This window comes from Phragmites australis, chromosome 13 (assembly GCF_958298935.1).
Source record: "Phragmites australis chromosome 13, lpPhrAust1.1, whole genome shotgun sequence".
In the NCBI taxonomy this organism is placed as follows: domain Eukaryota; kingdom Viridiplantae; phylum Streptophyta; class Magnoliopsida; order Poales; family Poaceae; genus Phragmites; species Phragmites australis.
The window spans coordinates 21,928,694-21,952,473 of NC_084933.1; the positions used below are offsets into that span (position 1 = coordinate 21,928,694).

Consider the following 23,780-nt stretch of genomic DNA (forward strand, 5'->3'; position numbering starts at 1 on the left):
ATGCTTTCTTTCCTTTCTTTCTATCAGGAAAGCCAAGTCCAAAGGTAGCCTGCCTTGTCTTTAGTGTTGTGGCACTGCATCATTAGTGGTGCCTTTGAGCGTAATGATGATCACTCACCGGTTGCTTTTGGTATTGCGCTTCTCCTTTTTCTGCTCCCTTCCACGGCGTCGCGGTGTGCGTGTCTGTGAAGAAGTGGATGATTGTGATGCTACCGTCGCAGGTCGGGCAGGTCCAGGTCCAGCCGAAAGCGATGATCCTCCATCGCCGTGGCGACTTGGCCGTCACACTTCGCTCTCTTGCCCCTCGTGAGTCGTGACTTCCTCGTCGTTCGTCGTACGGCGGATGGCGCGGTGGTGCTGGCCGCCGTTGCACGACACCGTGAGAAAGCTGAAGATGGCAAGACAGAAACGATGCCCGCGCGGGCCGGCAGATGGTGGCAAATGGGCAGCGGCCTTCGCAGCGGCGTCCAACGCGCGGGGAGCATATTTGGGCTGGCTCCCAGCTATTCGTTTTGGAAGGTTTCGTCCTTAACCGGACTGGAGATGGCCGGCATTTGGAGCCTTCAGCAGTTTGAGAACCCAAAATCGGGCCTTCGAGTGGCCTACAGATCGAGAACCCTGAATTGGGCTTTATTCTTGGGCTCCACTCGTTGGAAGCCCAATCCAATCACTTGAAAGCGGTAAAAAGGCTGTGCTCCGGGCTAGCACACAATTCAAAAAGGCTGTGCTCCGTTCCAACTTCCAACTGCTGAAGTGCTCGAGGCTCCAGGGTCGCTGCTTGACTGCTCCTATGCAGTCTGAGCGTCGAGAAAGCGAGTACATCTGTGACAGCTGCTTCTATGGAGTCTGAACAATAACGTTGGGAGGAAAGACACAGCGACAGCTGAGACTCGCTATCAAGATCCCTCCCTTTTTTGACTATCAAATATATCATCACTAATGCGGTGCATCTGGAGTCTTGAAACCTTTCTCCCATAATTAAGTCATCTCTTTAAGATGCATGAATATCCATGCCAACTTGCGCAGAAAAGAAATATCATACCCCTCGGATCTCAAATGCTCTCTCCAATCATAAATACATTCTATTTTGGAAAAATTCCGATCAAACTTTTAAAACTTTAACTAACAATAGCTTTTAAAATATTTAATTTAGAAATATTAAAATTATATTGGTACATTTATCATAAAAAATATTTTCATAATATCAAAAATTCAATAGACTTTGTAATTATATTCTAATAGAAAATAGTAGTCAAAGATATGTATTAAAGACCGTATCTTATCTAAAATAACATATATTTATGACAGGGTAGGGTATAAGACTATTTAAGTTTGTACTAAGTCAAATATTTTTTTAACTTTAACCATCAATAGCAAAATAATCATATAGATGGACAACGGTTGGTGTTACTAAGTTCATCATTAAAAATATTATTATAGTATATAACCATTTCTACTTAAAATAGTATATTATATATATATTATTTGTTAAAATATTATATTGAAGACACTGTCAATATTCTAATGGAGTTATATTTAGAATCAGAAAAAGTATATACTACTAGCCTGACACGACAACAATGGCATTTATGCTTGCATGTTCCATTGGTCAGGTTTGCTAGTTGACCACAGGTTCCACGAGTAAGATGCGTAGGGATAAATGTGGATCTCTATCACTTAAGGGAAAAGAGAGCCTTGAACACCTAAAAAAACACATGTAGAGGACCTATATGTATAATTGATGAAGTAAAATTAGACACAAATTTACGCCACGTTAAAAAATAACTCAAACTTGAACGGTCTATACGTATATTCACACCCTCAGCCAACTAAACTAAGTTGATTCCTCATCCATGTCGAAAACAGAAAATACTAATTCAGCTGTTAGGATTATCGGAAACAGAAGATAATGCAGGTAATCATAGTATCGTGCAAGTGCGTAACTCTTATTAGAAACAGTATAAATTAATCCAGAGGTAAGGTTTTTCTTTGCTAAGCATCTTTCAGCGAGTCATCAAATGGACAACAAAATGTGTCACCAGCTAGGCACTTTGCTATGTTGCGCTGACTTTGCATCTTATATCCAATTGAATCTATATTTGTATTTCAGCAGCTACAGCGACAAGGCCGAAATTGAAACATTGGTTCGACAGTAGGCTGAGAGCAACACTTTTTATTGTTTTCTTGATTCACCAGCTCAGCCATGAATATTTTTACAAGGAATCTACCATAACATGACGGCAAAGTGAAATGTATCTGAATCTTTCAGCGGCGCTGTTCCACAATAGATAACATACTGGCAGTTCCGCTGTTCCTCCAGTATAATTGACTACTTCTTTTGCATTTTCGAATGTGATTCTTTAGGCATCTGTAGCAGTACTGCATCTCATAAATCTTATTTTGTCAGGAATCTCAATCATTCGTTCATTCAGCGCCTAGTATTTTGATCTATTCTATATGCAGTGGTGAAGGGTGGACTTTGCGACCTTGGCATGCCACCGCAGTATCGCAGCCACAGCGTCAGCAGCCCGTGCCAATGAAATCCAACTTGCGGCGAAGTCGAGCCTCCAAGATGCAGATCATTGACAGGATTATTAACACTTAAGAAAATTCTAGTTAGGGCTTATACTAACTGGGGAATACCAGCAAACGCTTCAGGCATGCACGTGTTCAACTGCTCATAATCATTCAGTAACAGACCGAACAAGAAACAGACAGGCCATATGCAGAGATGCAACAAGATGAATGCAATAATAATCCCTCGGAGTAGGTATAATGCGGTTCATCATCAAAGGGCACTGATGTTTCTAATAAAGACTAATAACCTGTATCTACAAGTGTAAGTCACCCTCTTTCGTCAGTCTGAATGGATAATGCTGTCGCTAGCTATGTTTTTCAGAACCAAAGTACCACAAACAATGCTTGGCCACTCTCAGAAAGAGAGTATATGAAGCTACAAGAGGGAGTTCTGGCCAAGTTCAAACTCCCCTGTTGAAGGCAATGATCTGTTGTTTACCATGGGGATCATGTGCTCAGATCATGATCCAAAATTCCAAATCGATTCAGGTCAACGCAAAGGTTGTTAAGCCCATGGGATTCCAAACTTCCAATGATACGCAAACATGTCAAATGCCAGTGATACTCATAAACTAAGGATCATACAACGGCATGTAGACATACTTGCAGGAACGTATTGCAGGTATAGAGTAAAAATACACTTATCTACTCACATAGCACGCTGGTCTATCAGAGGATGAACAGCTAAACATACTGCTACTATATGATACGAGCTCCGGCGAATGGAAGTGGAGGCCAGCTGCAAGAGGAATTCAACTAGTAATATAATCTATAACCAGCAGCAGGTAGATCATCAGATGCTGTCACATTACGACTTCTTAAAACAGAAACCCGGTTAAATAAACCAAGGTCAGAGATCCCCAGGCACAGATGGTTCTCGGCACAGGCATAAACTACACTGCAGAAACAGCTCTTCGGGCCATGAAAGAACATCTCCACACACACCGTTCGGCGAATAGGCGAGCATGCGAAGTGGAATTTGTCTACTACAGACGCGACAAGCGGATACCTTCTTGCTCTGGATTTGCAGTCTCAGAAAACGCTGGTTAGTCTATTGTCGGCTTGTCGCAGGCGATTAGGCAGCAGATAAACAAGTCGGCCGCTGACCTTGCCTGGTGATCGATGGCGATGCGATCCAGCTGCGTCGGGTCTCCACAGGAGTTGCTTGTACCATTTGGGGATCCTTTGTTTACGCTCTCGGTCGTCGCTGTCCGTCCCGGCGCGGGGTTTACAGCGAACGTGATGCCGTTAAGCTGTAATCTAATGTAGGTTAAGCTGTAGTCTATAGGTTGTTGTGCTATCAATGCAGTTGTTTGACAAGTCTCATTACTTTCCTGGTATTTGCTTAGGGTATCTAGCTTCTCAAGTTGGGGTTTAAAAGTAGGCAATTCGCTGAATTATGTAGAGTAGTTGATTGTGTGGAATGGGGGTTTGCAGCTTGAATCAGATTTTTAAACTCTCTTGTTCTATGAACGCTCCCATATGAGGAGTTGAAATTCAAACTTAGAGCTTTTTAAAAGATGAGAAAGAACCAGAATTTTCCTTAAACAAAGCCATAAGAGTTTGATAGCAATAAGACACTGTAGAACCGAGATATGCGATTAGAGTAGGGTGAATAAACGTCTTACAAATTTCTTGCAAAATTGATGACTTACTTATTGTTCACCCAACGCATCTTAAGAGAAATCATCACAAAGAGCAACGCAGTAGAAATTTAGCCTCAACCCGGAAGTTTCGATTCAAAAATCAAATTTAAAAATCCAACAAAAGATGAGTCTCATGGTTGGAATCAAACCCTGGATTTCATATCAAACCAATCTATATCTCAACCCTATACAAAAATTAGATCTTTAGGGAAACACCAAAAGCTCAAGGAGATGATCATTAGATGAAGAAAACCTCCAAGTTCATAGATCAGAGGCAAATGAATTTAATACACAATTATGTACTTTTTTACATGAATTTTATGACTCTATCAACTAGAAGATTAACTCTAACAAGGTGAAAAAATTCAGTTCAAACACAAAAACGAAAATCACAACCGAGATCGAAAACTTGCCAAAAAAAACCAATAGAGGGAAACTAGAATAAGGGAAATTTAAGCATATACAATAATATAAACTTCGTTACTTAAAGAGATCAACCATATTTTAGGCAAATTATAAATATTTTTCTCTCAAAACTCACACCTATTACATAGGCTAAGCATCCATTCTTCCACTCCTTTAAAGCCTAGCAATAAGCACTTAAATGGGTGGCACAATGGGCTTAAGTAGCCGGTTCAAACTCTCACATAGTCTTACTTCTCTATTTATAGGCTTAGAAAATTTAACTTCTACGTTTTCTAGCATGTTACCAAAATACCCCTCTTTTGTAGTACACTTCTACCTACCACTGAGGGTATTTTGGTCTATTTCTTGCTTCATCCATCGAACGGTCGTGATGCCTTCACGACTTAGCTTCGCCTTGACGCAAGCTTCGTGATGATGCCACATACTTCTCCAGTCCTTTCACGGTTTTGAGGGCTGGCCGTGAAACCCTCTCCACTCTTTTCAAAGCGTGACTTACCACCTGTTTACACCTTAAACAAGCGCTCTGATGTTGACACATATACTCTGTCTTACGATCCTGACCGCTGGCAAGTCTCTCCCACCCCGATCCCTCGAGCTGCCTTGTCATTTGCACTAGCATCCCTTTCATTTGACTTTTTCAACACGTCTTCTTCATCCTCTGCTTCATGCATTGATTGACCTTCACGTGTACAACTAGGATCACTCTTGACTCCGCCTGGCCTCCTTGATAGTCCGGCACTAAGCACCTGCTTAGCCCTGATCACTCGTCATCGACTGCTAAGTTGCATCCATCATCTGTATACCATGAGACAAGCACTCATGGTTAAGTACACTTGCACTCATTATGGTAGAGATGGATAGTTAGTAGATTTTTGCTTTAGACTAACTAAACAACAAAAGAATGAAAAATCTAAGACTAGGTCTAATTTGTGAAAGGCACGTTTTATCCCCCGTGAGGTTGTGTCACCTCATTTTGTGCCTCAGGTGAAACAGTCATCACCTTTTACTACTCATGTAACTCAAGTTGAACCTACTCGAGTTTCTCGAGTTGAGATTACTCGAGTTGCTAGTGCTTTTCGAGTTGAACTCACTTGAGCTTCTCGTGTTAAGTCTACTCGGGCTACTCGTGTTTCGCCTTGTTGGTCGAGTGACTCGGTACTGGATTCCTAAAAGCTTTATTACTCATGTTGTTGACACAGTCTGTTTCAACCAGGCATAATTATTGATCCACATATCCGATTTACTCTATTCTTATGGGGTTAGTTTTGTATTTGAATCTAGTTTCTTCAGACCAAAATTGAGAGCAATTTGACCAGCAAATTTTTCTCTACATCATTTTCACTAGAGCTTGTGCAATCTGTTTCGATTGGAATACCAAGTATAAATCGAGTTTTGATTTGGGTGAGTTAATCTTTGAATTTGGTTTTCGCAATCATTCACCCCCCTCTGATTGAGTATTTTTGCGCATATTCGATCATACATTTTGAATTCTAAGGAAGAAATTGAGCTTACTCATCATCGATATCTCAGACTTCCTGCTCATAATTTCTGCAAACTTGGCCACTAGTGCATGAGAAGAGCAAAAAAATGATATCATCTACATAAATCTAAACACGTAGGAAATCTTTGTTATGCCTGAGAGTGAATGAAGTTTTATCAATCGACCCATGACATACCCGTGCTCTAACAAGAAAGATCTAAGCCTATCATACCAAGCACTAGGTGCTTGCTTAAGTCCACACAAAGCTTTCTAAAGCTTGTATACTCTGTGAGGTTACTTAGAGTGCTTAAAGCTTAGTAGCTGCTTGACATAGAACTCTTCGTGTATGAAACCATTTAGGAAAGCACTCTTGACATCAATTTGATATAGCTTGAAACCCTGAGATGCCGCAAATGCTAGGAGAATTTAAATGGCTTCTAGCCTAGATACCAGTGTAAAAGTCTCCTCAAAGTCTATCCCCTCAATTTAAGTGAAACCCTAAGCTACTAGTCTAGCCTTGTTTCTTACTACAGACCCATCCCCCCTTTGTTTGTTTTTGAAAACCTATTTTGTGCCTATGATGTGGACATTATGGGTGGCTCTACAAGGACTCAAACTTGATTTCTCTCAAAAAAATTCAAACTCTTCATACATGGCATTCACCCAATTTGAATCAGATAAAGCAAGTCCAATATCATGGGGCTTAAAGGAAGCAACGAATGCAGAATCAGTAAAATGAGCATGAGAAGTAGATTTGGACCTCGTTACCCTCATTGATGTCACCGATCATCGTCTGTGGAGGGTGTTGCCGCTGAATGTGTTGAGGGACCTCACACCTTGAGAGAACCTCCCTCTCAAACACAGCTGGTGTAGGCTCGAGAGTAGCTGAAGTGAAAGTAGAGTCTGTAGGATCCTCTGTTAGAGTAGAAGAAGTAGGAACCAACTCTGGAGCAGATATGGTCAAGGGAAGTAGAGGATCATCCTCGTCATCACCAAGAGCTGGAAAGTCACTATCTACAAAGATGCTCTCGCTCATCTCTTGATCACCTGCACACTCAAATACAGAACTAGCACAGGGGGTTGATTCATCAAAAGTCACATCACAGGATTTCATAATGGTGTTAGTGTTAAGATTGTAAACCCTATAAGTATGAATACGAAGAGAATACCCTAAGGAAATACCATCAGAAGAGCGTGACTCGAACTTCTCAAGATTGCCACGCTTTGGGATGAGACACCAACAACTGAAAACTCTCAAATACAAAACCTTTGGCTTCCTCCAAAAGGGCAACTCATAAGAAGTTAAATTCAAAATCAACCGCAAGAAAATCTGATTTGAGATATAGCATGTTGTGCTAATGGTCTCAGCCCAAAACTTCCTAAAAGTCCTATGCTCATCGAGCATTATCGTAGCCATCTCTACCAAAGTTCTATTCTTTCTTTCAACCACGTCATTCTGGCGAGGAACGTGTGGGGCATAAAATTAATTCGCAATGCCATGTTCAAGGCAAAAATCATCAAACAGATAGTTCTTGAACTCGGTACTATTATCACTGTGAATTGCTTTTAATGCACATGAGAGTTCTTTGAACAATCTCAAAGTTAAGCTCCGAAAGTGTGAGAACACTTCATCCTTGCTTACAAGAAGGAAGACCCAAGAGTAGCGAGAGTAATCGTCAATAATAACAAGTACATGCCACTTCCTACCTGCCGAACGAACCCGAAAAGGATCTACAATGTCTATATAGAGAAGTTCTTCTGGTCATTCAGTCATCACACGATTGACTAGAGGGCGAGGAGCGGCAACCATCTTGCCATACTGACAAGGAGCACAAACAAGATTCTTCTCAAACTTGAGCTTGGGCAATTCTCAGATCAAGCCTATAGCACTCAAATGAGTAAGCAAATCAAAGCTCATGTGCCCTAATCTCCTATGCCACATCCAAAGCTCAAAAGAAGGTTGAGCAAATAAACATCGAGAAGAACTAGAAACCTTAGAAAAATCGGCTTCAAAAACTCTCACAACTCGAGAGATCTATCAAATCAAAGCGCTAGAAGAATCAAGAACTCGAGAAGTATCACACTTGAAGTGCACTTCCAAGTCCTCATCTAGTAACTAAGATATAGAAAGTAAGTTGTATCACAGATACTCAACCAAAGCCATATCTTTGAGAGTAGAACTCTCATTTACCTTTATCGTTCCTTTGGCCTCCACTCTACATTTCCGATCGTCCCCGAAGGTTTCTAAGGCGAATCCGAGCCACCTTAGGTATCTCGGTAGACTTGAGTTTGCTGAAGAGTTCATCACAAGTTAACGTGTCGTAACATGGTGACTCTTCCATGCTTGAGATCTTTATTTTCCATATGCTACGGTCAAGAGCATAGAGAAGTTTGATTGTCCTCTTATGGTTAGAATAAGGAAAAACACCAGTGGATCTAATGTTGCTTAAAATTTCATCAAAATGAGTAAACATAGCATCCAAAGATTCATCAGAACTTTACACAAATATTTGGTATTCTTGTTTGTAAGTGCTTTGGCGTCTGGCCTCAATCTGATTAGTGTCTTTATAGAAAATACTCAGAGTAGTCCAGATCTCACAGGCAGTACGAAGATGCTAAAGCCTGTCAAACTCATTCCGACTCAGGCTAGTGAACAAAATATTTCTGGCCTTGTTGTTAGTCTCATACTATTCTATTTGAACCTAAGTTGTGTGGGCAGTAGGGATCTCGTAGCTAGAATCGACTACTTCTCATATTGCACTGCTTTGGTTTAGAAGATAAGCCTCCATGCGCACCTTCCCATATGAAAAGTCTCTTCCATCCAACAACGAAATCTTTCCACTTCTCTCTATATTGCATACGGATCACAAAGCCGGTTAAAGTCAACAAGTGATCAAACTGACTCTGATAACAATTGTAGGAGCGAGATAGACGACTAGAGGGTGAATAGATGTCTTACAAATTTCTTGCGAAATAGACAGCCTACTCCTTTTTTACCCAATGCACTAAAAAAGAATTCACCACAAAGAGCAACGCAGCAGAAATTCAGGCTCAACCTAGAAGTTCTGATTTAAAAACTAAAATTGAAAATCCAACAAAATGTGGGTCTTATGGATGGAATTGAACCCTATGTTCCATAGAAAACCAACCCATATCTCAACCCCACACAAAAATTAGATCTTGAGAAGAAACACCAAAACCTCAAGGAGATGATCACCGTATGAAGAAAACCTCAAAGTTGATGGATTAGAGGTAAATAAATTAAATATCCAATTATGTACTTTTGTACGCGAATTTTATGCCTCTAGCAACTAAAGATTAACTCCAACACGGTGTAAAAATTCAGCTCAAGCACGAAAATAAAAAACGCAACTGAGATTGAAAACTTGCCAAATAAAAAAGTAACCAATAGAGAGAAACTAGAAGGACGGGAATTTAAGCATATACAAAAATATAAACTTCATTACTCAAAGAGGTCAACCCTATTTTAAATAAATTACAAAGATTTTTCTCTCAAAAATCACATCTACTATATAGACTAACCACTCATCATTCCTCTACTCTAAAACTCTAGCACTAAGCTCTCAAATGGGTTGCACAATAGGTTAAGTGGCTGGTTCAAACTCCCACATAGTCCTATCTATCTATTTATAGGCTTAGAAAACTTGATCCCTAAGTTTCCTAGCTTGTTAACAAAATACTCATCTCTTGTAGTACATTTCTACCTACCACCGAGTGTATTTTGGTCCATTTATTGTTTCGTCCATCGATCGGCCATGGCGCCTTCACGACTTAGTTTCGCATCGACGCAAGCTTCATGATGGTGCCACATACTCCTCCAGTCCTCTTATGGTTTTGAAACCTAACCGTGAAACCGTCTACACGCTTCTCAAAGCATGACTCGTCACTTGCTTACACCTTAAGCAAGCGCTCTGATGTCGACATGTGCACTTCATGTTGCGATCCTAACCGCCGACAAGTCTCTCCCGCTCCCGATCCCTCGATCCACTTTATCACTTGCACAGGCATCCATTTCGTTTGACTTTGTCAACACACCATTTCCATCTTCTGTTTTATGCTTTGCTTGGCCTCCACGTGTATAGCTAGGATCACCCTTGACTCCGCTCGACCTCCTTGATCGTCCAACATCAAACACCCGCTTAGCCCCGATCACCCACCGTCAACCGCCAGGTTGCATACGTCACCTGCACACCATGAGACAAGCAAACACATTTCTCCAACTTCAACTTCAGTTAGTCAATAATCAAAATACTCAAACCAAGGTCTAACAATCCAAAACTCGACAAACCAAATTGACAAGTATGTCAATCACTCATCACATATAAACTAAATCACATTTCAATTTGATTTCTCAGACACTAACTTCTTCAAAGTCTTAAGATTCATGTATGAAAGCACGTGGGATTGTAGCCAGATGGCAAACCTCCAAAGGTGGAAGGAGCCCCTGGCTCCAGCCCCCGGTCTCGCAGGCCCAGTCAAAAAGCCTCCAAGGGGTCTGGTATTAAAAAAATAGTTTATGTATGAAAAAAAATCGGTATAAATGAAATTCCTGTACGTATTTCTCAGAGGCAAAAAAAAAAATCTTGTGGTTGACAGTTTGCACGTCGTCCATCACGAATGTGCACGCCACAAGAGTAGTTTATGCACGAAAGAGGTTAGTCACCTCAAGATACCTTTCTCTTACGAAAATAGAGAAATTGTCATACTGACCGGAGCAAAGAGAACACTGGCTTAAACAAAAAAATATGTGCCGCAGGTTCCGTTTTCTGACCTGCTAGCGTATAGTAGTATATATTCACACAAAAGTCCTCTTCGGTGACGTCGGCTTTTTGAATCTTCTCTGTTGACATTGCTCTACACTGAATCCAAATGATCGATATATGTTGATGGTCGATGAGAGCAGTGAAATAGTTTGTCAAGTGGCATGCCATTGAGATTCAAGGGGCATAGGGCGTGCTAAATTTTAGATTCCTGCATGGTGTATCAATACCTAGCCTCACTTTCATGATCACACATGCAGGAACCAACCATTTGTGGCCTTGATGTAAATTAACGTAAGCCTACCCTTTAGGATCAACCATGTCCAGGTCAACTAATTGCTCATGTATTATGTGAATGTTTGCTTCCTCTTTTTTTTTTTCTAAGTCACTTTAGTTTATTTTCCATGAGGATACTATTAATTTGTTAGCCTATCCTCTAGGCACCTCCAAAATGGTTAAGTCAAGCATTAAGCTCTTTGTTGCCTTGTTTTCTCAATTCCTCTTCTTTTATGGCTGTGGTGTCCATAGAGGGCAACACGGAGTGAAACGAAAACTAACTAGTGTGCTATCTTGAACCGCAAATGAACGTCACAGTTTTGGCAAGACTTTAGCGCGCAGCTTTTACTAACGTATCCGGTCAATTTATCAAATACGTGAATCTCTTCTACTTTTCTTTCTTCTCCTATGCGTTGACAAGTGATTTGGTCATGGCCAGATTCCCTCTTGAAATTGTTGAAAGATTTTAATGCGTGCCGCTGGGTTTCAAGCCTTGAATTGTCTAGGTTAAGGCTGGTTTGGGGTTAAGTATGAGAACAAAAATGAAACCCCGCCAAGTAGTATTAGTGCATCTCCAACAATATATGTTAGCTATTCCATTCAGTCATAAATAAATGTCGTTTTAGATATCGATACGTTCTCCAAAATACAATTTTAACTATTACTTTTTATTGATATATATTGATAAAACATAGCTAAAAGTATATTATTATAAAAGTACTTTTTGAGATAAATCTACCCATATTGTTTTCAAATATCAAAATTCAATACCGAAAAAGTATTTTGTAGCTAAAATTTAAAATAGTTGACTGCTCATAACTCAAAACAACACTTATTTGTTACTGGAGGGGTAGTTATAAGGCTGTCAACGCATGATTTTTGTTTGCGTAGAGGAGAGGGTAATGATGAGAGTTAAAAGTTAGACTACTACTTAGATAGAATTTTTTATATTAATTTATAGGTATTGCTATATTTAAATTATTAGGAAGATTGTCTATAGTATTAGATGCAATATTTAGGGAAATCAAGAGCTTACTCTTTTTTCTCTTATCGAGTTTGTTTTTGTCCTAGATTAGGTAAAAATGCAGCGCATGAATTAGCTGTTGTTGGTATGTATGGTGAGTGAGATGTTGATGTGTGGCATGATCATTTCTCAACTTTTGTAATTGATGCAGTGGTCGATGATTTTATCATGCATCGTGGTTAATGGAATCTATAAGTATTATTTATTAGTGACATACACAACTCTTATGAATAACGGTTATATATATTATTGAAAATGCTTAAGGTATGGGCCTGGTATCGCTAGCCATGAAACCACCTAGCCAGGGGCAAAACCAAATATACATCAAGCTCCAGGCAAATCCATTCAAATTTAAACTAGGTCTAAAAAATCTACTATTTACATAATAAATATAATAAAAATTTGAGTTCAAGTCTCGAGCTAAAACCTAGCCTGCCTAAGGCTAGTTCCGTCCTTGACCCACCCATTAGATTGCAGCACAACCAGAAATGAGAAACAAACAAACAAAATCAAGAAAATTTGAGAAGCACCAAAAAAGAATAAGTTTCGAGCCAATGTCAACTGACACGTACACCTCAAGTACAGGATGGATACCCACCCCATCGCGAGGCAGGGTCCAGCTAGATCTCCAGATTCCGCAACGACTCGGGGGATCCAGGCCACCACAGGAGATTCACTGCCAATGGGCCCAGTGGCTCCCCAAAACCCCTCCCCATTCCTCCTGGATTCCCCGTCTCACGAAATGAAGGCCGATTTGTTTTTCCAAATCAAAACTGCAATTTGCTCTTTGTTTTTTCTTCTATCTGCATCTCCTCTCCCGCACCCGCACGCCGGCCTCCTATAAATCCGATCGACGCCACCGTCTGTTCGTCCCCCATCCTCACATCCGTGTACGTGAGTCCCCTCGCGTCCCCATACCTTTTCCTCCAACCGCGCGGTACGTGCGTGTTCGTTGGAGGAGCGGAGCGAAGATGTCGACGTGCGCGGCGGACCTGGCGCCGCTGCTGGGCCCGGCGGCGGCGAACGCGACGGACTACCTCTGCAACCAGTTCTCCGACACGGCCTCGGCGGTGGACACCACGTACCTGCTCTTCTCGGCGTACCTCGTCTTCGCCATGCAGCTCGGGTTCGCCATGCTCTGCGCGGGCTCCGTCCGCGCCAAGAACACCATGAACATCATGCTCACCAACGTGCTCGACGCCGCGGCTGGGGCGCTCTTCTACTACCTTTTCGGCTTCGCCTTCGCCTTCGGGTCGCCCTCTAATGGTTTCATCGGGAAGCAGTTCTTCGGGCTCAAGCACCTGCCCAAGACCGGCTTCGATTACTCCTCCTTTCTCTACCAGTGGGCCTTCGCCATAGCCGCCGCGGGCATCACGTCGGGGTCCATCGCGGAGAGGACGCAGTTCGTTGCCTACCTCATCTACTCGGCGTTCCTCACGGGATTCGTCTACCCAGTGGTGTCCCACTGGATCTGGTCCGTCGACGGGTGGGCCTCCGCGTTCCGCACGTCCGGCCCGCTGCTCTTCAAGTCCGGCGTCATCGACTTCGCCGGTTCCGGCGTCGTCCACATGGTCGGTGGCATCGCTGGGTTCTGGGGTGCGCTCATCGAGGGCCCCCGCATCGGACGCTTCGACCACGCCGGCCGCTCGGTGGCGCTCAAGGGCCACAGCGCGTCGCTCGTCGTGCTTGGCACCTTCTTGCTCTGGTTCGGCTGGTACGGGTTCAACCCCGGGTCCTTCAACATCATCCTCAAGTCGTACGGCCCCTCCGGGAGCATCAACGGGCAGTGGTCGGCCGTGGGCCGCACGGCCGTGACCACGACGCTGGCCGGCAGCGTGGCGGCGCTCACCACGCTGTTCGGGAAGCGGCTCCAGACGGGCCACTGGAACGTGGTGGACGTCTGCAACGGTCTGCTCGGCGGGTTCGCGGCCATCACCGCCGGGTGCAGCGTGGTCGACCCGTGGGCGTCCCTCATCTGCGGGTTCGTCTCCGCGTGGGTGCTCATCGGGCTGAACGCGCTCGCCGCGCGCTTCAAGTTCGACGACCCGCTCGAGGCCGCGCAGCTCCATGGCGGGTGCGGCGCGTGGGGGATCATCTTCACCGCCCTCTTCGCGAGGAAGAAATACGTGGAGGAGATATACGGCGTCGGCAGGCCGTACGGTCTGTTCATGGGCGGCGGCGGCCGCCTGCTCGCCGCGCACATCGTTCAGATCCTGGTCATCGCCGGGTGGGTGAGCTGCACCATGGGCCTGCTCTTTTACTCTCTCAAGAAGCTCGGGCTGCTGCGCATCTCGGCCGACGACGAGATGTCTGGCATGGACCTGACCCGGCACGGTGGGTTCGCTTACGTCTACCACGACGAGGACCCCGGCGACAAGTCTGGGGTTGGTGCGTTCATGCTCAAGTCCGCGCAGACCCGTGTCGATCCGACGGCGGTGACCAGCAACCCGCAGGTGTAATCAAGACCAAACGTGAGAAGAAATTACGCGTGCTTGACTTTCTCTTCTCGCGTCATATTTGATCTCGTATCTGCCGGTTCTGTTTGGGCCAATGCTTTGCCATTCTGGTGTTGCAAGATCGTAAAACAAGAGTAGGAGGGACAGGTACAAGTGTTCTTGTTCTTGTTGGGGTTTCTGTGTACATGCGCCGTTTAGAGTCTTGTGTATTGTGGATGGAATAGGGAGGGGCTAGGGTTTATCTTAGCTAATAATGCTGCTTTTTTTGTGTGGTGGAATCTTATGATCACAAGGTGTGGTGGACTGCTGGTCAAGATAGGTGGCTGCTGATGGTTGAAACAATTGGTGTGTTCTGTCCTGTGGTCTCTACCCCTCCATCAAAACGTTGTCTTGTTCCTTGAATCTAGTGGCTTTGGAGTGATGCTTTTGTATGGAGTACATATTTATTTTATATTATCATATTCTGAATTCCTTTCTGTACTGGCTCAGTACATGTTTTTAACTTTCGTATCAAGAGTTGTGTTGGAAAAAAAAAATCCCACTCCCATTCTCTAATCTTATGGTAGGACATAAATGCCTTCTGTTCTAAAAAAAGGGGATTCAACTTCATGTGGTGGCATTTTTTAGTGCTGCAACTTCTATGGTTCAGACTAACTCTCCTCTTTGTCGATATGTTCCCTTGTGTTTTGTACTGCAAACAAAAAAGAACGGATGGCAGTAGTAACAATTTCTACGGCAGCGGACTACGCCAATACTTTCATGCACTCTTGATACCTGAAGAAAACAGAACAGTTTCTCAAAAAAAAATAGGTACCAGTCATAAAAAGATATTGCAGCGTATTATAGAGCACCACATAGCTTGCTCCCATGGCCCTCTCTGACCAAGTTGCCATGACCTGACAACGCGCTCGTTGAAATACATTGCATAAAGAAAGCAAACCTATGCCATCGACTGAAAGGGGGAAAACAACAGAGTGATCGAGAGCTGTCACTCTATCGTGATCCGCTACGTCCGCCGATCAAAGGCAGTGTGAAAACTAGGAATAAGTCTTGACCAGAGCTGAAACTTAGCCCGTATCATATCAACACTAGCTGCCCCGTTGTCTCTTTGTACCATATCGTGCTATGTTTATTAGGCATAATTAGTCCATCCTACCATATCGTATCGGCACTTTGATATGCTGTGCCATCCTCGTACCATGCTAGCCTAGCATGATCCTATTCTATATCATTTGAGAATACTTATATATTTATCTCTTATTGTCTCACAGTTATGTCTCTTATGCTCGATATCGTCTGACAATGTTTACATATTTATCTCTTACCATCTTATATCTATTTATCATATTTACATATTTATCTTTTATCATCTCTCAACAAATAAATATAACCTTAGCGTCTCACGTTTTGTATTAGAGAAATTAGACGGTAAATATAGAAAAATAGTCAAACAAATTATATCATACCCTTTTCGTGCTATGCCGACACACCCAGCATGCTAAGGTCCTAGACACGATACGACTCTCGTGTTCGTGCCGTACCGATCTGATCCAAAATATTTTGTGTCATGCTGTGGTTTGGATCAAACAAAAATCATGGCTTGAGCGGCCTAAGAATTACAAGGCTCAAGTCCCATCTCTCATCATCACGATGTGTCTGTATGCGTGACGAATTATCGCTCTATCTTGTTGATTAGATTATTTACTTGTTTATTTGAGAAAACTCAATTTAATGACGAATAACCTTTTGAGTGAAATGCAGCCTGACTTTTCACTCTTGCACGAGTACGGAAAAGGACATGGGAAGATCGGAAGATGCACTTCCATCATGGTTGGAGCTCCTCTGTGATGTCACGAACCACGGACTCCAACAAAGCAGTACAAACTACAAAAAGGCAGCAGGTGGGAAAGCCGGGAGCCTGGGAGCACCGCACCGGCTCGAACACCGGGCCGTGCCTTCTGCCTTTTTTTCCCAAGGCGAGGGTCAAATCAGCCAATCGGAGGGTGCGCGCGCTTTGCAGCGCGCACAAATGGCCAACCCCTGCTGGGAACCGGCTGCTACGACGTTACTAAGGACGTGTTTGGATGGCTAGCTCAGCTCGTGCATGCACCCGTAGATGCAGTATGCTCACGCATTTGGATGCTTAGATCATGCAGCTGTATCCACCCAGCCAGGCTCGGGAAAACGTTGGAATCGGCTGTTTCCGTCGGGTCTGGTTGGAGAGATGCAAAATACTGTGTATACGAATTTTTTTATTTAACTTTCGATTTTATTTAGAGGTCTAAAAATTCTAAATATTTTTGTGAGCAAATTAGAGGTCACTAACAACCTATTTTAATTAGTTTGATCTAAAAAGCTCAAGTCAATATTTAATTAAAATTCTCAAAAAATCGTAAAAAATTCACTAATATTTTTATCCGGTGATATACTAATTTATAAAAATATTTTCAACCTAGGTTATTTGATAAAAAAAGTGAGTTCCTTTGCATTACAACATATACTCGTGCAGACAACCAAACACAATATCTTCTCAACCAGACTGAACACATGCAGCCAACCAAACAGACCCTACTGCATCTCCCCAGCCTATCTCAACTCAGCCTGTATGACTCATACAGTCAGACTGAGAGCATACGGGCAACCAAACATACCCTAAGTAAGTCATATGTGAACAGTGTCATAGACAGTAATTTATAAAAGATGGAATAGTATGTTATAGTGAAATTATATCATGCATATTGTTTGCAAGATTACTATGCTGATTTTACTACACATGAGTACTTTATTCTCTTAAAGTCAGAGGAGCCGATTTCCAGTGCTGGCGCTCGGATCAGGAGGCAACAGACTGCCCGGAAAAGCTGGGCCTGGCCGTGGGGCTTGGGAGAGATGCACCGGTGCAGTGCACACCCGCGTCATTTCGGTGGATCACGAGGATCCCATCCATGCAGCCAGCTCCCGGCCAAAAGCGGCGAGACGGCACACGCTCCACTTGCTGTTGTTTCACTCGCCGGCGATGATCGAACAGTTGGCCGCGCGTTGGTGAGCCCGTGTATTATTTGCAGGATGGCGTGTTGGTGAGCCCGTGTATTATTTGCAGGTGAATCGTGTTGCGTGCGTACGTACAGCGGAGTCAGGGTGTCCGTCTGTTTCAGCAGATTTGCTAGAAAAAGTCCGCCGGCACTGCTCATGCACGTTGGAGTGGTGGTTAATTTGAAAATATTATGCCCAGCAAGGAAATCTACTCACTCAGCTACGATTTGGTAATTAATTAATGAATGATCGGCTGGGTGTTGGAAGTCTAGTAAAAAGATTTTTATTCAACAGAAAAATCGAGTTGTTGTATATGATTACCTACACAGGTGTTTCTCGAGACAAGGTTTATCTCTGATCTGGGTCGTTCAAATTGGATCTGACAGAGCTTGTGCATACGTCCACCGATATCAGCCCAGCACCTAATATGTACTTTGGCCATCAATAAAAATTGAGCAATTGCACGTCTCTCTCTCTCTCTCTCTCTCTCTCTCTCTCTCTCTCTCATGAGGATTGCATAAATAATATTAGCATAGCCATGAAGATTTCGTTGCTTATTGAATCTGTCTCCATAATCTGTGTACTCAAATGATTCGATCAAATATGTTGAGCGTCCTCTAGAGCCGAATCACGTTCATGACAGCCACGTAAGGACTCTCATAAACCATTGACCCACAACATGGTCAATAATATTCCCTCTATTTCTTTTTATAGGTGTATTAGGATATAAAAAAACTTTCACAATATATTTTGACCATTAAATTCTCTTGCAATATATCATTAATTGTTGTGAAACTAATATCTTATTAAAAGATACGTGAAATATAACTATATTGATCTATGTTTTACATACTATGTATATAATTTGATTAATTGTTAATCAAGATTTATAAAGTTTAATTTATCAAATCCTAATGCACCTGTATTTTTAAAATGGTTATTTACTGCAGCAGTACTATTTAAATTATACCTAGGCACGTTTGGTCTCACTCTGTCTCACTATATGGTTGGTCGAAGTAAATAACTCCACCATCTTTGCCAATTCTCAAATAGATATTATTTTAAAATTTTGATTTTTTTTTGTTAAATAGATTGTGTTTTATGTTTTTAAGATGATATTTTACTAGAATATTTATATTAAAGTCTATTGAAAAGTAAAGTTTTAATTCAATAAGTATGCTGGATTGATGATTTATATGCTATTAATTGAATATTAGAGAAATTGAAAAGGATAAATATATCATATATAAAAAATTTATTATAAACTTGTTCTATATATTGAAAACTAAAATAACATTTAAACCTAGTACTTCGCGCAGGCATAGGTAAACGCAATTAGCTAGGGGCTCGAGAGCCGAAAGCCCGTGGAATCTATCTGCTCCCGTTGTTCGTGCATGCAACCATCAGATCATGGTTTATGGCGTGGGGCGCACATGCAACCACCACCGGCTGGATTGGAATTCGCGTCACGCGACTATGCTTAATTTGCATGCAGCACGAGTGCATTGCTAATCTCCGTTCTTTTGATCGCGGAACTGCTCTAGTTTTACTATATAAAACATGAATTAGTTCTTATAATCATCTATTTTCATACTCTTCTTTTATTTAATAAAATCTCTAAAATTTAAATCATTATATTACCAGTTACGGATATGTAATCGTTTTACTAATTAATATATATACTTATTCTCTTTTTTTAATCTCATCTGAAATTAAATTACGGTATCCCTCCGGATACATTTGTTCGTTAGCGCTCCCATGACACATATGTATTTTTATACTTTGAGTTTATATTTAATATTAATATATCTAATATTTATATTTTTTATTGTAATGCATAAATACTTAGCTAGTGAACAATAAATAAAGTGTTCACCTAGCTGACTTATATATAAACCTTTCTTGCTCCCTTCGGACGAGGTGATTGGCAATGTTTCTAGAAGAACCATTTTGTGTGTGCGCGCTGCGCCAAAAAAAAGACCTCGTTTGCTATTTGGAATAAGCCGTCCAAGTGTACGGCTGCCGTGTGCTTGTGGATGAGCAGACCGAAGAGTGCTTGACCGGCCCCGGCCGCGCGTGAGGAACTTCTTTCACAGAACAGCAATGGCAAAAGGTTTCACTACGGAACCGTGACCTTAGTTTTCTTTATGGTATGGTTAGTAAGAAAATGAAAGAGTGTGGTATCAGACTTATACTATTATATAATATATTATCAGTGACGGGTATTAAACCATTATTAATTATTCGATACTGATAATCAGTATTTATCAGTGTCGTTTCTAGAATCGGTACTAAAAGTATCCATCACTATCGGTTCGCGGATCCAATCGATAGTGATGATATTTTAAAAAAAAAAGAAAAAGAAAAAGATGACCCATGGCGCCACTGCACCTAGGCGCTGCCGCACCCACTCATCGCCTCGGTCGCTCCATCGTGCGCACCTTGCAGAGAAAAATGCGGTGGTACAAAGACCGTTGTGACAGATTTGTCGCGCTTAGGCTCGGGCTTAGTTGTGCCCCTCGCCTCCGTCATATCTACGCCCCACCGCCATCGCCTTATGCTCGCCTCCGGCACTACTGATGACAACGGCACAGGCTCGGGCGAAGGTGCCGCCGACCTGGATTCCTCCCTCCTCCATAGATCTAGTGAGCTCGAGGTAGCAGCATGTGGATCCACCCCCCACCAAGACCGCCTCCTCCATGGACCCCGTCATGGCTGCCGCCTCCATGGATCTTGTTGTGGCCGTTGTCTCCATGGATCCTGCCGCAGCCGCTGCCTCCACGGATCCCGCCGTAGCCGTCGCAGCATGGTCCTTGTCGGTGTGATCTCAGGCGGAGCTAGCCTCCCACCTTGCCACCAACTTCCACATACTCCACACGCTCTTCCAGACCTCGCCGCTGTCGCTCAGTGTGGAGGAGAACCAGAGAAAAGAGAGCCGAGAGCGAGAGAGAGGATAGAGAGAGACATTGGCCAAAGAGATAAGGAGAGGGAGATAGGGTTCAGCTTGATAGATGGGACTTATAAATATCTCGATTTGAGTTGGTTTGGCTGGTTAGAAAATCAATATTGATAGTTGGTATTAATATCGGTTCTTAACGATTCTATCATAGTTCAAACGTGAGAGATTAAAAATTGACAATGATATGAGTCGTTTACAATCAGTTATGTAGTTATATTGGAAAATATTCCTAGAACCAGAAACTGACAGTCGAAGCGTCTCCCTTTTTCTGGAAGCAGGTGCGGAGCTTGGGCAGGCAAGAAGGGAAGGAAAGGATGATCACGCGGACGTCCAAACCTGGTACCTAAAGACTAAAGTGCCAAAAATGAACAAGGTCGCAACACGCTCGTTGCCTTCAGCTTCTTGTACGAGACCACCACCACTCCAGGAAAGCGTGACAGGGTACACAATGAGAGCAAGATTTTCTTTCCCATAGGAAAAAAGAGAGATGCTACTGCACAGTACGGAGTACTACTACAACAGTGCAAGGCTCCATTGGCATTTTTTTCTCTCAAAACTTGCCTCTGTTTCACAATATTTATCTACACCTATCATTACGTACAAATCAAAAAATACTGAAATCGAGTAAAAAAATACAATGAGATGACCATACTACCCCTAATCAATACAATGATGAGAGCAAATAACTCATGGCGTTGAAGTAAATACATATATACACTCAACAGTATAGTAGAAAAATAGATCATAAAATATCATTGGTTACCGCGATGAACAAACAATTTGAGATAGATACTTCCAAAACTATGAATAAATATTGCAAAACGGAGGGAATACTGTACTACTGCATGCGCTGACATTTGAGAGCCACTTACCATGGGCTATGAGCTATTGATGCCAAGTTCTATTTATCTGGTCTCCTTCCTAATCCTACCTAGACTGCAGGTACAACAGCGACAAAAGAAACCCCTTGACTTGACCGATACGAGTACGTCCGTGCTCGCCTACTCCTACCGTCCTACGTAGGACTGCTCCAATGCAATCCCAACCAATACAAGTCTACGCCCGGAACGTACCGCAACGCGAGTTGCATCGAGAAAAGGCAAACAGAAGTTATTGCGGCGAGACACGGGCGGGATCTCCCAACAAAGGGGCAGCCGGGACGTACGTACGCGGCTGGGCTGAAAACGAGTCTGGGCGGCTTGGATGACGGAAAAATCATGCCATCGCCGCGTGCGCGTCCCTTTCCCAGCGCGGCGGCCATGGGAGGTAAATGGGAGAATGGCCATGTGCATGCGCAGCAAAGTTCGAACCCTTCAACGGATGAAAAGTACCACCAGGCACCAACTCGGTGCTGACCTGAGGTCAATGGTTGCATATGTCAAAGATTAGTCCTCACAATATATTCGTAATTGAACTAAAGTATGTTCGAGATTAATAATTGAGTAAAAAATAAGATACACAATATATATAGTTCGGACCACTGATGTATAGTAATATCCTATATCATGTGTGGATAATGCTGTATATGAATTGTCTCGAGTACAAGTGACAAATTAAACGTATTACAATAGAGTAGATCAGATCTAAATTAATTTAGGGTTGGAGTTATCGAGTATCTCTAAAGCTAGTGTTTTGGTGCTTGCGTTGAGTTGTGCATGCGTTGATCTGTCGTGGGTTATCCTCTATTGAGGTTTGGGTCCCCGTTTTATATAGGGGTACTGGCGTCGTCTGAGTCCGTCATAGTCGATAGTGAGTCTTCTGTTTTATCAGCCAAAGAAGACAATCGAATGCAGCTTAGATACTAGTCGTATTTAAGTTGTTTAATACGATTAAGACATTCCTAATATAAGTCTTCGTGTTCTCTGAGTATATTAGCTTCCATAGTTTCAGATCCTCAATATCTAAAGTTGTATATCAAATATATGATATAACTTATCCGTATACAATATACTACTTACAGCTATATAATCTATAGCTAGATATTCAACCATCTCAACTGACAGGCTTCAACAACTGCGTGCACTGCAGGCTCCTTGTGTCACCCAAACCTTGAGACTGGCCGTTCGTCCTTGGGTGGGTAGAAAGAACGAGAGTTTTGTGCGCACCGAAAGTTTGATCTCGACCACTACTGATTCTTTGGTCAAGTTTAACCCATGGAGAATAACCAGAGCCCGTTTCGAACGTAGCAATTTCGCAGGCAAATCCTGCGGGAGGCTTAAGAAATGCCCGTGTTACAAACGGGGTCTCATTTTGCTGGTCTGGCCTTTCAGTCCCTTCAAACTCTGTTCATTTGATCCAAGTAGTCCCTGAGTCGATCTGCAGCTCCACGTATACGTGACTCCCTGCCACTACATATTGTGCGGTGCCGGATGCATGGGCAGCCTAGGGAGCAGCAGACGGGGGAAGAAAAATATATGAGATCCTCTGTAGAAAGGTCTTCGTGAGATTTTGATCAACGCTGTTTGTTTTGGATCTAACGGTCTGATTAAATATATATGAGAGAAGTAGATGACACATATCACACGAAGATAGGGGTCTTTCTGTAAAAATCGGTCTCATATAATTTCCTTCCTAGAAAGGGCCGATGATTGTTATGGCATCTTTAACGATATAACTATTATTTAATTGAGAGATCATACTTTTTAAAATTTATATGAATCATATTGTTCATAATTTTTCGTATCTCATATAGACAAAAAGGTTCTAAGTGATTTACAAGCACTAGCTTTCTATCTCTAAGAGTTAATACTTATTTTTCTCTCTACTCTATGAGATTGAAAAATTATATTAATCATAATATTAAGAAATATACTCTTATAACTAAGAGATAATAGCTATCTTTTATCATTGGAGATGCACTTAGGGCGTGTTCGGATGGGCGCAGCCGTGCGTGCATGCAGCCGCGCGTGCAGCCACAACTGTATACGACGAGGGAGCAGCGCGTTTGGATGGGTGCAGCGACGGAGCGCGCTGCAGCCGTGGGTGCAGCGAATACGCGCGCGTGCTGCATGCCGGGAGCAGGCCGAATCGGCCGTAGGTGCCGTCCTGACCGGCGGGATGCAGCTTGGCCGACGCGGGGCCCACTTGTTAGCGACAACGAATCCCCACATGCAGTCTGAGATTCA

At 42.7% G+C, this 23,780-nt stretch overlaps 1 protein-coding gene across 1 annotated transcript; it reads left to right on the forward strand.

The window, feature by feature from the left end:
* Positions 1–12,929: 12,929 nt before the first annotated feature.
* On the forward strand, positions 12,930–15,142 carry LOC133888279 (ammonium transporter 1 member 1). Its single transcript, XM_062328461.1, has one exon. The coding sequence runs from the start codon at positions 13,182–13,184 to the stop codon at positions 14,667–14,669; it is 1,488 nt and encodes a 495-aa protein (XP_062184445.1). The 5' UTR covers positions 12,930–13,181; the 3' UTR covers positions 14,670–15,142.
* The last annotated feature ends 8,638 nt before the right edge of the window (positions 15,143–23,780 follow it).